General features: G+C 43.5%; 1 protein-coding gene across 18 annotated transcripts in view; it reads left to right on the top strand.

Moving 5' to 3' along the window:
* Positions 1-13,963, top strand: part of LOC118366110 (methylcytosine dioxygenase TET1) — a 47,876-nt gene that overhangs the window by 13,643 nt on the left and 20,270 nt on the right. For 17 of the 18 annotated variants that reach the window (XR_008075373.1, XR_008075372.1, XR_008075366.1 and 14 more), the window contains exon 2: positions 13,844-13,894. Coding sequence is in view for 2 of the 18 variants with exons in the window: in XM_052474773.1 (XP_052330733.1) it covers positions 13,844-13,894 (51 nt within the window). In the remaining 16 variants the exon portion in view is untranslated. Of the gene's footprint in view, positions 1-6,599; positions 13,390-13,843; positions 13,895-13,963 lie in introns of those variants that run through there. The other variant, XM_035748508.2, reaches the window with a different exon arrangement.

Raw genomic sequence — 13,963 nt, 5'->3', positions numbered from 1 at the left:
AGAGAGGTCCCTACAGAAATGGTTTGTCGAGATCTGTGTGTAAGAACTTTACTGACCTGCTCAGAGACCTGACCTCAACCCCATCAAACACCTTTGGGATGAATTGGAACGCAGACTGCGAGCCAGGCCTAATCGCCCAAAATCAGTGCCCATCCTCACTAATGTTCTTGTGGCTGGAAGCAAGTCCCCGCAGCAATGTTCCAACATCTAGTGGAAACCCTTCCTAGAAGAGTGGAGGCTGTTATAGCAGCAAAGGGGGGACCAATTTCATATTAATACCAATAATTTTGGAATGAGATCGAACAGATGTCCACATACTTTTGGTCATGGAGTGTATTTCACAATGCCTTATTTCAAGGGCATAGTTTTACCCTAATACATCAGCCTGAATCTCATGGTTTACAGGCAACATCAGGCCCGCAAGTCACATTATGCAGGCTTGCAAAGCGATATATAATTCCTATTGGAATCTATCCAGCGTGGAGATATCCAACATTTGACATTTTTATTCACCAGCAACTTGCATTCAAAATGACTGCAGGATTGGAATGATGAAGATATGAGACTACCTAAAGCATCTAAACTGGAACCATTTCTGTAACGGGTACAATAAGTCAAAGTAACACATTGGATTAGTTTAACAAAATGTATGTTACTTATATTTGAGTAGCATAAGATTAATTCATCAATCAATTTACATGCAAAAACAAAGATATTGAAAAAATATATTTTCAAAATCAACCTGCAAATGAACATGCTGGGAAATATGATAATGATAATGATGGTTGTGGTTATGGTTTATTACTGGTTATTAACACCAACACGGGGGTTATTTTACACCATTGAGTGCTAATTTAACACTTACAGAGTTAATGTAACACCTGAATCAACACTATAAATGTTTCACTGAAGAATCAACACTAGGCAACCCTGGCCAATTTTCTGTGTAGGCAATGTAAGGGTGAACAAGCCTTCGAACTGTGAGATAATAGTTTGGAACACTTGAACCATAGAGTGATTCAAGTGTAATGTACTGTAATCATACACATTATGATAGTCATCATCATATGAAATCAATTTCCTCTCAATATTTCCCTCATTTGGTTTTCATTTAATACTTGGCGACTTGTTTGATTGTGGCTCAGAACAGTTTTCCTCTGCTATGAACTGGAAGTCATTTGGAATAAGCCCAAACCTGTGAGCTAAGTCAGTTTGTAAGATAATCCTGGATTCCCTCAGAAGTCCTGGCCACTTCATGTCTGTGTGTGTGTGCGTGCGTCCATGCGTGCGTGCGTCCGTGCATCCGTGCATGAGTTTATGTGGCCGTGTTCTGAGCGGTTCTGTGCAAATGTTCTTAGTTTCCGGAGAAGCTTTGAAGCCGTGCCACCTGATTTGTCTCGGGGAATAGAAATAAAAAATGCTCACTTTTCCCCAAAATACCATTCCACTTTGATTCAGACAATAGCCACCTGGACAAACAGACAGGGACCGTTCAAGCATCAAACTCGCAGACAAAGTTAAGAATATGTAAATCTCTCTTCCCTTATTTTCAGTTGCTTTATACCCATTAATGAACGTGGGATTTTTGCCCTTGTGGGGTTCGTTATTGAGTTACATGTTAGTTGTGAAATAAAACAAAAGACGTGATCTATCTACCTCTCCTGTTACATCTCAATTCTCCCTCTTTCCCATGTCTGATCTCTTATCTCCTGTCACTCCCTCTTTCCCATGTCTGATCTCTTATCTCCTGTCTCTCCCTCTTTCCAATGTCTGATCTCTTATCTCCTGTCACTCCCTCTTTCCCATGTCTGATCTCTTATCTCCTGTCACTCCCTCTTTCCCATGTCTGATCTCTGATCTCCTGTCACTCCCTCTTTCCCATGTCTGATCTCTTATCTCCTGTCACTCCCTCTTTCCCATGTCTGATCTCTTATCTCCTGTCACTCCCTCTTTCCCATGTCTGATCTCTTATCTCCTGTCACTCCCTCTTTCCCATGTCTGATCTCTTATCTCCTGTCACTCCCTCTTTCCCATGTCTGATCTCTTATCTCCTGTCACTCCCTCTTTCCCATGTCTGATCTCTTATCTCCTGTCACTCCCTCTTTCCCATGTCTGATCTCTTATCTCCTGTCACTCCCTCTTTCCCATGTCTGATCTCTTATCTCCTGTCACTCCCTCTTTCCCATGTCTGATCTCTTATCTCCTGTCACTCCCTCTTTCCCATGTCTGATCTCTTATCTCCTGTCACTCCCTCTTTCCCATGTCTGATCTCTTATCTCCTGTCACTCCCTCTTTCCCATGTCTGATCTCTTATCTTCTGTCACTCCCTCTTTCCCATGTCTGATCTCTTATCTCCTGTCACTCCCTCTTTCCCATGTCTGATCTCTTATCTCCTGTCACTCCCTCTTTGCCATGTCTGATCTCTTATCTCCTGTCACTCCCTCTTTCCCATGTCTGATCTCTTATCTCCTGTCTCTCCCTCTTTCCAATGTCTGATCTCTTATCTCCTGTCACTCCCTCTTTCCCATGTCTGATCTCTTATCTCCTGTCACTCCCTCTTTCCCATGTCTGATCTCTGATCTCCTGTCACTCCCTCTTTCCCATGTCTGATCTCTTATCTCCTGTCACTCCCTCTTTCCCATGTCTGATCTCTTATCTTCTGTCACTCCCTCTTTCCCATGTCTGATCTCTTATCTCCTGTCACTCCCTCTTTCCCATGTCTGATCTCTTATCTCCTGTCACTCCCTCTTTGCCATGTCTGATCTCTTATCTCCTGTCACTCCCTCTTTCCCATGTCTGATCTCTTATCTCCTGTCTCTCCCTCTTTCCAATGTCTGATCTCTTATCTCCTGTCACTCCCTCTTTCCCATGTCTGATCTCTTATCTCCTGTCACTCCTCTTTCCCATGTCTGATCTCTGATCTCCTGTCACTCCCTCTTTCCCATGTCTGATCTCTTATCTCCTGTCACTCCCTCTTTCCCATGTCTGATCTCTTATCTCCTGTCACTCCCTCTTTCCCATGTCTGATCTCTTATCTCCTGTCACTCCCTCTTTCCCATGTCTGATCTCTTATCTCCTGTCACTCCCTCTTTCCCATGTCTGATCTCTTATCTCCTGTCACTCCCTCTTTCCCATGTCTGATCTCTTATCTCCTGTCACTCCCTCTTTCCCATGTCTGATCTCTTATCTCCTGTCACTCCCTCTTTCTCTCCTCTTTGTAGAGAGTAGCCGTAGCTTCACATGCAGCAGTGCGGTAATGCTTGTGTGCCTGCATGTTTGCGTGCCTATGTGTGTGTGTATGTGTGATTACCACCACTGAGGCCTCTTCCTGACTAAATTTACACACACTTGAGGCAAGCTGCTTCCTGTGAGAGGAGGTTGGGCCCCAGTACACACACAGGCAGTGTTTGTGTGTGTGTGTGTGTGGACATCGATTTCTTATGAAGTTCTCATATATCTGTGGTGTATGTGGTTGTGTGTATGTGGCGTCATTGTGTGTGTGTGTGTGTGTGTGTGTGTGTGTGTGTGTGTGTGTGTGTGTGTGTGTGTGTGTGTGTGTGTGTGTGTGTGTGTGTGTGTGTGTGTGTGTGTGTGTGTGTGTGTGTGTGTGTGTGTGTGTGTGTGTGTGTGTGTGTGTGCATGTATCTTGGAGTTCGCTAGAGTATGTGTGTGCTTGCATCTACGTTGACAGTGAATGATGGCGCACTCATATTGCTTCTCTCATCTCAAGGTGAGCTCCATGTGAGCTAATCTATCACCCAGCCAGAGTCTCTGATACACACTAGAGAGTTAGAGAGGAGAGACTAAGACATGTCCAGCTTTGCTACAAATCAACCAATTCATCAATCCACCTGTTAGTGGCGCTTTTCACAAAATTAGCTTTTCACAAATTTCACAGGCTTTTCAGTGAGTTTTTCTCAAATATGTCTGCAGTAGTGTGTGTATTATACAGCGCATTCAAAAATTATTCAGACCCTTGCTATTTACCTGTGGTAAATTCAATTGATTCGACATGATTTGGAAAGGCACACACTGCTCTATGTAAGGTCCCACAGTTGACAGTGCATGTTAGAGCAAAAACCAAGTCATGAGGTTGAAGGAATTGTCCATAGAGCTCAGAGACAGGATTGTGTCGAGGCATAGATCTGGGGAAGGGTACCAACAAATGTCTGCAGCATTGAATGGCCCCAAAAACACAGTGGCCTCCATTATTCTCAAATGGAAAACGTTTGGAACACCAAGACTCTTCCTGGAGCTGGCCGCCCGGCCAAATTGAGTAATCGGTGCAGAAGGGCCTTGGTCAGGGAGGTGACCAAGAACCCAATGGTCACTGACAGCGCTCCAGAGTTCCTCTGTGGAGATGGAGAAGGACAACCATCTTTGCATCACTCCACTAATCAGGCCTTTATGGTAGAGTGACCAGACAGAAGTCACTCCTCAGTAAAAGGCACATGACAGCCCGCTTGGAGTTTGCTAAAAGGCACCTAAAGGACTCTCAGACCATGAGAAACAAGATTCTCTGGTCTGATGAAACCAAGATTGAACTCTCTGGCCTGAATGCCAAGTGTCACATCTGGAAGAAACCTGACACCATCCCTACGGTGAAGCATGGTGGTGGCAGCATCATGCTGTGGGAATGTTTTTCAGTGGCAGGGACTGCAAGACTAGTAAAGATTGAGGGAAAGATGAACGGAGCAATGTACAGACAGATCCTTGATGAAAACCTGATCCAGAGTGCTCACGACCTCAGATTGGGGCAAAGGATCATCTCCTTTGTTTTGTTGACGTTGAGTGAGAGGTTATTTTCCTGACACCACACTTCCAGAGCCCTCACCTCCTCCCTGTAGACTGTCTCATAGTTGTTGGTAAATCTCTCACTCACCTTCCAACAGGACAAGGACCCTAAGCACACAGCCAAGACAACGCAGGAGTGGCTTCAGGACAAGTCTCTGAATGTCCTTGAGTGGCCCAGCCAGAGCCCAGACTTGAACCTGATAGAACATCTCTGGAGAGACCAGAAAATAGCTCTGCAGCGACGCTCCCCATCCAACCTGACACAGCTTGAGATGATCTGCAGAGAAAAATGGGAGAAACTCCCCAAATACAGGTGTGCCAAACTTGCAGCGTCATACCCAAGAAGACTCGTACTGTAATCACTGCCAAAGGTGCTTCAACATAGTACCGAGTAAATGGTCTGAATACTTATGTAAAGGTGATATTTCTTTCTTTCTTTTTTATTATTAATTTGCAAAAATGTCTAAACACCAGTTTGTGATTTGTCAATATGTAGTATTTTGTGTAGACTGGCGAGGGAAAAAACGAATGTAATATATTTTAGAATAAGGCTGTTACATAACAAAGTAGGGAAAAAGTCAAGGGGTCTGAATACTTTCCAAATGTGTGTACGGTGACATGAGTTACAACTAACCTACTTAGCCAACCAATCTGAGAGAGAGACAAAGTTATTAGACAGAGGCAGAAACACAGTGAGTTTGATTGTGACTAGACCTAGATCTTTTTCCCACTGTAGTGTTTAATTTGAACGCTGTAGTTACTATTGTGTAGTACAGTGTAGTATGATCCGTCCCATGGGTGTCCTGTATGAGCCATTGTCGTCTGTGTTCTGCCTCTCCATGGCTTTACTGCCCCACTGTGCCTTTCATGGAGAATTAAGGCCCTCGCTTTTCCTCACACCTGGTTTGTAGGAGTTAATATACAGTTTTAGGGTGTGGGTTGTGTGTGTTTCCGTGCACGTGTTTGTGTGTGTTTGTTTGTGTATGTGTGTATTTGTATAGCTTTCATTTACAGAGTGTGAGTTTAGTGTCGGTGATGGGGATAGGTCCAGGCATGGAGTCATGTTTTCCCAAGGTTGTCACCACGCGCTCCTAGTCAGCTCTGGAAGAACGGGCAGCTTTTTCCACCGCCACTACAAAGTCAAATGTCCTTCGGACACTTGAGCATGTCTTTCAGTGATATGACAAGAGGAGAGGGGAGGAGAGGAGAGGAGAGGAGAGGAGAGGAGAGGAGAGAGAGAGAGAGAGAGAGAGAGAGAGAGAGAGAGAGAGAGAGAGAGAGAGAGAGAGAGTTAGAAAGAGAGGAGACATAGGAGGAGTGAGGCAAGAGAGAAGGGAAAGACACAGGCCAAGAAGTAGAGAGAGACGAGAGAGATGTAAACAAGGGACGGGAGCTAGGAGCTAGGAAGTAGGAAATGAATGGTTCTTGGCATCTACCTTGTGTTATACCTAGCAAATGAGAGACATTAACAGTATATTACATTGACATTACTATTGGCAGTAATGGCGGTATATTGGCAGTGCACTGCAATTGTCAGCTTTTGGCAGTAACAACGTTTTGCCATAAATCCGATCTGTCCTGTGGAATTGGTTTCCAGATGTCATCAAGACACATTACAGTTTAGCAGCAGAGGGACTACTTTACCTCGCCAGGTGCTGAGAGTTTGGAGGATGATTAATGCCAGGACTACTTGTGCCTAACGAGAACTGGACAACTTGTTAAAATATAAACATATGGGACATTTTAAGAGCAGGCTATTAGGGGTCCAGTGGAGGGGGTAGGTGATGGGAGGAGAGGTGCAGGAGTAGGGAGAATGGGTAACTGTAGTATGGAACAGGGGTGCTGTAGAGGGGTGGCGGGGAGAGAAAGGGGTATTGGAAGGGTGCAGGACTTATAGTAGTTAAAGTGGTCCATCCACTCATAGGCTTCAGACTTTCAGAAATCAATCTTCAACTGTAGGCTACATTACACTTTGACTGTGTAGATCTTTAGGGTGCAGGTAGCCTGGTGGTTAGAGTGTTGGACTAGTAACAAGAAGGTTGCAAGATCGAATCCCTGAGCTGACAAGGTAAAAATCTGTTGTTCTGCCCCTGAACAAGGCAGTTAACCCACTGTTGTCATTGGTCTCAATTAAAAAGCCTGTAGGCAATGCAAGCATGGGCAGAGAAGCAATTAAATTAACTTCCTAAATACTGTATGATAGGCTATAGTTTAGGTTCCGACATTCACTGCAAAAAATATTGATAACACATTTATCTGCAAATCATCCCACTCCTAAAAGTTATGTAAAATGTTGCTCAGGTCAAGTAAGTGTCTGGTCTCCTATTTTAATTTGCCTTTCAAACTACGTCTACCCTATTGGCTGATGTAGCCAAATAGAGTCCTAATACCCATGTCATAATACCCATAAAACCTAGTGGTCAAACAGGGAAATGGTTTCAATTATTTTTCCACCATTAATTTTCCCACAGGGGATTTTAGAAACAGTTCAAATAAGGGCTGTGTTTTGTGTAGGCTTACCCTGGTGTGACGTTTTGATAACCATGTAAATCTCTCTCAGACAAGGTGACTTTTATCAATATATAATTGGCTCTATTTACTCTCAGATTCTAAAAATGCTAATTAGCATCAAAGTAAAATCATGCAAAAGTACAAATCCCTGCAAGCTCCTGCACGTCATCTCTCGCTGACACCTTTGCTAACAGGTATTATGACAATATAAAACTTTGCACAAAACAGTTCACAGACTTGTGAATTTAAAGACATTTTGGTAATTTATTCATTACTACATTTAGTTAACATTAGAAAGTTAATGCAGAGATTCTTATTTTTGCCTCGATTCAGGAGTCCTCTGTCAGAGTCTAGGTGATGTGGGTAATGCGGAGTCAGGCGCAGGACACAGAGATGAGTAATAGTAGTAACTTTACTCAAAAATAATCTTCCAACAAGGAGAACGAAAATCCAGAATCACATAAACGAGACAACTGACAACATTAAACACGCACAAAACCATGATGGCTCCAGAGGGTTAAATAGGGAAATAATTAAAACGTAATGGGAACCAGGTGTGTACAATACAGACAAAACAAATGGAAAAAGAAATGTACATCGGTGGAGGCTAGAAAGCCGTTGACGTCGACCGCCGAACGCTGCCCGAACAATGAGAGGCACCAACTTTGGCGGAATGGAGGATTGGTTGATTTCTAGTTTTTAAGTATACGTTTTTTCAAGATGATTGACGTTCAACCCATCGGGTATCTCGCTTCACCCATATGTCATGTCTTGAAATATGCAGACAGACAGATTAAAGGTCAATTTACACTTTCTAACTCCGCCCATAACTTTTGGACTTTATAGCATTCCCAGAAGGCCTGGATTATTGAGTCATTGTCAGTTTTACACATAAGACATGACTGCGGTTGTGCTGTCGAATTTGTGAATTTTGTAGAGTAAATTCTATACATTAGTTTAAACTGGATTAAGTGTACATTTTCATTTCCTGTAATTTACCTATCATATGAATATCCTTTTCTGACTCAAATAGCATTCTCTCAAGATTGCTCTGATGTCCCAAAATATTTCAAATACAGATTTCGTGATATGAAACTTTTAAATTAATTTGAAAATAGCTACATTAGCCGGTCCAAAATGTATTTTGAATTCTGTCATGGAACTTTTTACATTTCCTATTACCAAGTCATTTACCTTTAGTTTTCCATGTGAACCAATTTATCAGTGAATTCTGAAAAGCTATTGAAGGATTGTTCCATAGAGTTGTGTTTTTAGGGAGTGATATTGTTTCTTGTACAATTATTTTCTTCCATATTGTTATAATGTTCTTAACTATGAAGTTGTTAATGTTCTTAGATTTATCCTTTGAAAATTGACACGTGAAAAGGTTTTGGGGATAAGTATGGCCATCTTCAATATGTACCCATTGTTCCTCTTTAGTTTATTTAACTATATGTCGCAGGTAAAAGTCCTGGGTGGCGACTTGATACAATTTCAAGTCTGGAAGGTGAGAATCTCTGGAAGTTTAACCTGTGAAACTCTGAGCTGTTGTTTTGGAGCTTAAGTGGTACCCACTCTGTCAATTGTCAGAAAACTCTGTCAATCTGTCAGAAAATACAAAGTAATACAAAATACAAAGTACATATAATTCTAAAGCGACAGCACTTGTCTTTTTGCTGGGGAAGTCATAAGAATGCCCCCCACCTACAGTCATATTTATAGAGTATGCAATGTAGGGCAAGTCACAGAAAGTGCAAAAATGTTATATGCAGGGTCATCATACTGTATTTCTTTTCCATCAACATTTAATGTTACATTTACAATACACTCTCATCCAGAGAAGCTTACAGGAGCAAGTGCATTGCTCAAGGGCACATCAACATATTTTTCACCTAGTTGTCTCTGAGATTCAAACCAGTGACCTTTTGATTCGTGGCCCAACGCTCTTAACCGCTAGGCTACCAGCCGCCCTGATATTATCTTGAATGCATCCTCCATATGTGCCGCTGATCTATCTCACTCATTTCAAATGGGGGAAAATACGTTTTAGAACATGAAAGGCCTAATCGCTCGGGTCATTTTATGATGTCAGGCTTGAGAATCCGTTCAGACATTTTCGCACAGTGAGGTACTACCCAAACCAGATCAAACCAGACACTTTTGGTTTCAAGTGGCCAAGTCACGTCATGGACTAACTGGGAATCAGACATGAGATCTAATTGCATCAGTGAAAAGGTTACGACTTCAGCTTTCTCCTCGTATGTACATCATTCCTGTAAAACGAAAAATGAAGGCATGACACGTTGCACAATACATATTTGATTTCAAACCTAGACTTTCATATCTCTTATTCCTCGAGATGGGGACAATTTGTGTTTGTAGGACTTATAGTATGAAATCTAAATATATCTAATGAAGGTAGTTCAGAATATACAGTATGTGTCGCTTAGAGAATTCTAAAGAGTTTAACAGGTTAACCTATTTCTTAAGCTATTTTTGCATATTTTGATCTTGCCTATGGTGGCAAAATTGCTAAGACCCGGGGCAGCAAAGCGAGCTGTGTCACATATACCTACAATAATATTGCGGGACTGCGGTCGGGTTCGAGACCAGTTCTTGCGGTCGGGTTCGAGACTAGTTCTTGCGGTCGGGTTCGAGACCAGTTCTTGCGGTCGGGTCGAGACCAGTTCTTGCGGCCGGGTTCGAGACCAGTTCTTGCAGCCAGGTTTGGGACCAGTTATTGCGGCCGGGTTCGGGACCAATTCTTGCGGTGGGTTCAAGACCAGTTCTTGCGGCCGGGTTCGGGACCAATTCTTGCGGTGGGTTCAAGACCAGTTCTTGCGGCCGGGTTCGGGGCCAATTCTTGCGGTGGGTTCAAGACCAGTTCTTGCGGCCGGGTTTGGGACCAGTTCTTGCGGTGGGTTGGAGACCAGTTCTTGCGGTGGATTGGAGATCAGTTCTTGCGGTGGGTTGGAGACCAGTTCTTGCGGTGGGTTAGACCAGTTATTGCGGTGGGTTGGAGACCAGTACTTGCGGTGGTTTGGAGACCAGTTATTGCGGTGGGTTGGAGACCAGTTCTTGCGGTGGGTTGGAGACCAGTTCTTGCGGTGGGTTAGACCAGGTCTTGTGGTGGGTTGGAGACCAGTTCTTGCGGTGGGTTGGAGACCAGTTCTTGCGGTGGGTTAGACCAGTTATTGCGGTGGGTTGGAGACCAGTTCTTGCAGGTGGGTTGGAGACCATTTCTTGCGGTGGGTTGGAGACCAGTTCTTGGAGTGGATTAGACCAGTTATTGCGGGAGCAGGTGGGAGTCGGACAAGAAGTCAACAGGAGCAGGCGGGCGCTGTATTAAAATCAGTGGGAGCGGGCTGGAGCAGGATGAAGAAATCAGTCCCGTGCAGACCTTTAGTCCAACACAGATGAGCATTGCAGATTATCTGACTGGCATTTTTGGGCTGTTGTTATCAGAAGGTTTTGCCAAATAGATCTGGTAAGATCCAAGGAAAAATGTAATTGAATAAAACTTCCAAGTAAAGTATGGTGTAGAGGACTATCCAAATTACTGACCACGTGTTCTGCAGGCTGCAACCCTTTCTTAAGTGTGTTATTGTAATGTTTTACACATTCGAAAGTCTATCAGTCTGTCACACAATGTTTTGCAAATTAGTTGCTGTATGTGAGGCATGCTGTGGGAGAGTTTTGGTGAGGCATTTTGTGTGGCAGATAAGTGCTGGGGTGCACTGTCTGTGTTCATCCAAATAAATCAGTGTCCTAGACTGTTTAATCTAGTCAACAAACTCCTTGCGAGTTTCGGTGGTCTTACAGGCTCGTTACAGTATGTTACCAGATGGTGGTTGAAAGGTGTGGTGATTCATATTAAAGGTGACTGGAGAGCCAACCTGACCTGTTTAGAACACGCACAGTCGGTCTCTCTCTCTCTCTCTCTCTCTCTCTCTCTCTCTCTCTCTCTCTCTCTCTCTCTCTCTCTCTCTCTCTCTCTCTCTCTCTCTCTCTCTCTCTCTCTCTCTCTCTCTCTCTCTCTCTCTCTCTCTCTCTCTCTCTCTCTCTCTCTCTCTCTCTCTCTAAATTAGAACAGTCGTCTGTTAAACACTGCCACATCTTAGTTGTGCTTACTATGATGTCCTTTTAATTCAGTGGTTTATCCTCACGAGAGATGTCCGTGTGTGTTTGTTTGGGGTTGGTATGCTGCCTGTTGCTAGCGGTTGTTATGAATACACTGATAAGCTGTTGTCGTAGTATCTGAGCTACACCACACACACACACAGGGAGCCTGCCTGAGTTTGTTCCCTTGTCCTGGTATGACCTCCGCCTTGCCGACACCACATGGTCATCTTTAGAGAGGAGAGAGAGAAGAGGGAGTTCTCTCTGAGAAGAGGCTGAGAAAGAGTGGGGAAAGGAAGAGAAGTTGCTGGGAGAGAGTGAAAGAGAGGCTAGAGGATAGAAAAGGGGAGGATCTGGGAGAGATATATATAGAAATTACAGAGGGAACGAGAGAGAGAGAAAGGGAGGGAGAGTGAGAGAAGAGCTGGGTGTCTACTTGTCAGAGTCAGGGGTGTGTTTCTTCTCCACCCCAAACACACACAACTCCTGCCACTACTTCTGTATGCCAGGGAGTAGAGAGTTACTGGAGCAGAACCACTGTGGGCTGGTGCTACACTCATGCAGCAGTAGTCAACCACCTGACTGTGTTTTGGTGTTTCACAATACTGGGTTGTGTTCATTAGGGTACGAAACGGAAAATGTCTGAAAACATTTTGCAACAGAAAACGTACATTTGGGTTTATTGTAAAAGTGCAGGTAGTCCGTCCTTGTTTCAGTCCATTTTCTTCCGTTTCGTGTCTAATGAACACAAGCCTGGAAAGTGTGGCATGGCTTAGGGCTAATTCTGTCATGGTTTGTGTACATTGAGTTAGTTGGAGAAATCACAGCTTAGGGAAATCACAGCCCCAAATCACAGTTTAGGGAAATCATAGCCCCAAATCACAGCTTAGATAATAAAAATACTCTGCAACTCTTGTCTTGTTATAAAACTGATACTTTTAATATATATATTTTTTAAAGATTGACGTTTGCTCACAGCGTTATGACACAGAGTTCATAAAAAGCTAGCGTAACGTGACTATAGAGGCTAGGACAAGTGTTTGTAGTTTGAACTCTGAGGTGACTTGGAGGAATCATTGGAGCTATGACTGATGCCAGACAGACAGGAGTGTGTGCTTTGCATTACAGTGCATTACAGTACATTAAGATGCTAAATAATTAAACCAGTGATTTGAATTCAGTCATATGTTCTTGTTGTCTCTCATGCAATATCATATCAGAGTAATTGTATTTTCTGTCTAACTCTGACCCTGTCTACTTCTGTATGAATAGAATACAATAGAAAACAATATAATACATGTGTTAGGCCTAATTTTGTTAATCAACTTTTACATAATGTTGAATACGCCATTAATAAACATTTTTAAATAACATGTTGTTTCCCACACCCAGTTTGTGAGTGGCATTTAAAGGTTCAATATCTCAGACAGACACAGCTCAGTGGACACATCTATCTCTTCTTCCTCAGCTCAGCTCCAGTCTGGTGCGTCTACATTGTCCAGTCCACAGTTTGTGTGTGTCCCCCGTTCGTAGGGGCTAGAGTAAAAGCCCACATAGGAGCTCCTTTGTTTAGGAGGGACTAGGCATGGGAGATCATTTACAAGCCGCTGACGCCCTCACCCCATTGGCTGGCGGGGCTCAGTCTGTGTCTGCGAGAGGCATGCCGTGTGTGCGTGTGTGTGTGTTTACGTGAGTGTGTGTGTATGTCTGTGTTCGTGTCTGCGGCAACAGCAGTTCTCTACACAGTGTCTCACAGGCAGACAGGCAGGCAGCCTCTCTCTGCTCTGGCGATGGTAGTGGAGAGCTCAGCTCGCCCTCCTCTCAGAGACGGCTGTTATAGTATAGTATAGCTGCTATTCTACTATCTAGAGCTGAGGGGAGCAAAGCAAAGCAAGATGGCTACCGGTACCTTGTAGGAATATAATGCTACCCAAACTGGAGGTTCTGCCTCTGAGGACAGACAAGGTAAAGCTGCCCGGAGCCTTTAGTAGCCCTGGAGGCTATTGTCTAGCTCCAGACACATATTAATACAGTACAGCATTCTTGCTGGAGACTAACCCTGTCTGCTGTGCTGCTGGGCTGTGTGTAGATTTGGAAACAGTTTCAGGATATCAGGATATAAACAATGTAGTGTATGAAAGACACTTTACGGTAGAATGTATTATTATGATAACTAGCTCTACTGTTTTTCAGTGTTTTGTGTCCTGTGTGTTTGCATGTGTTTTGTGTGTTGTGTTTGTATTTGGAAGCAGTTTCAGTATACTACTATTAGAATACAAACTATGTATAAAAGGTTTGATACAAATAGTTGATTGTTATTATTACTATTCCTGTTGGACTATGTAACCTCTAAATCACTAACGATGTGTGTGTTTGTGTGTGTGTGTGTGTGTGGGGGGGGGGGGGTTGTGTTTTCCAGGTGGCGTACAAGGACGTGGCCAAAGGAGCGTTAAAGAAACCCGTTTCCACGGTAACAACCACCCTTCTCTTTTTTTCTATGCATGTCTTTTTTAGCCGTGGTGGGACAAGGATCCGTCTG

This window comes from Oncorhynchus keta, chromosome 2 (genome assembly GCF_023373465.1).
Source record: "Oncorhynchus keta strain PuntledgeMale-10-30-2019 chromosome 2, Oket_V2, whole genome shotgun sequence".
Lineage (NCBI taxonomy): Eukaryota > Metazoa > Chordata > Actinopteri > Salmoniformes > Salmonidae > Oncorhynchus > Oncorhynchus keta.
This window is presented reverse-complemented; position numbering and strand designations above follow the sequence as displayed.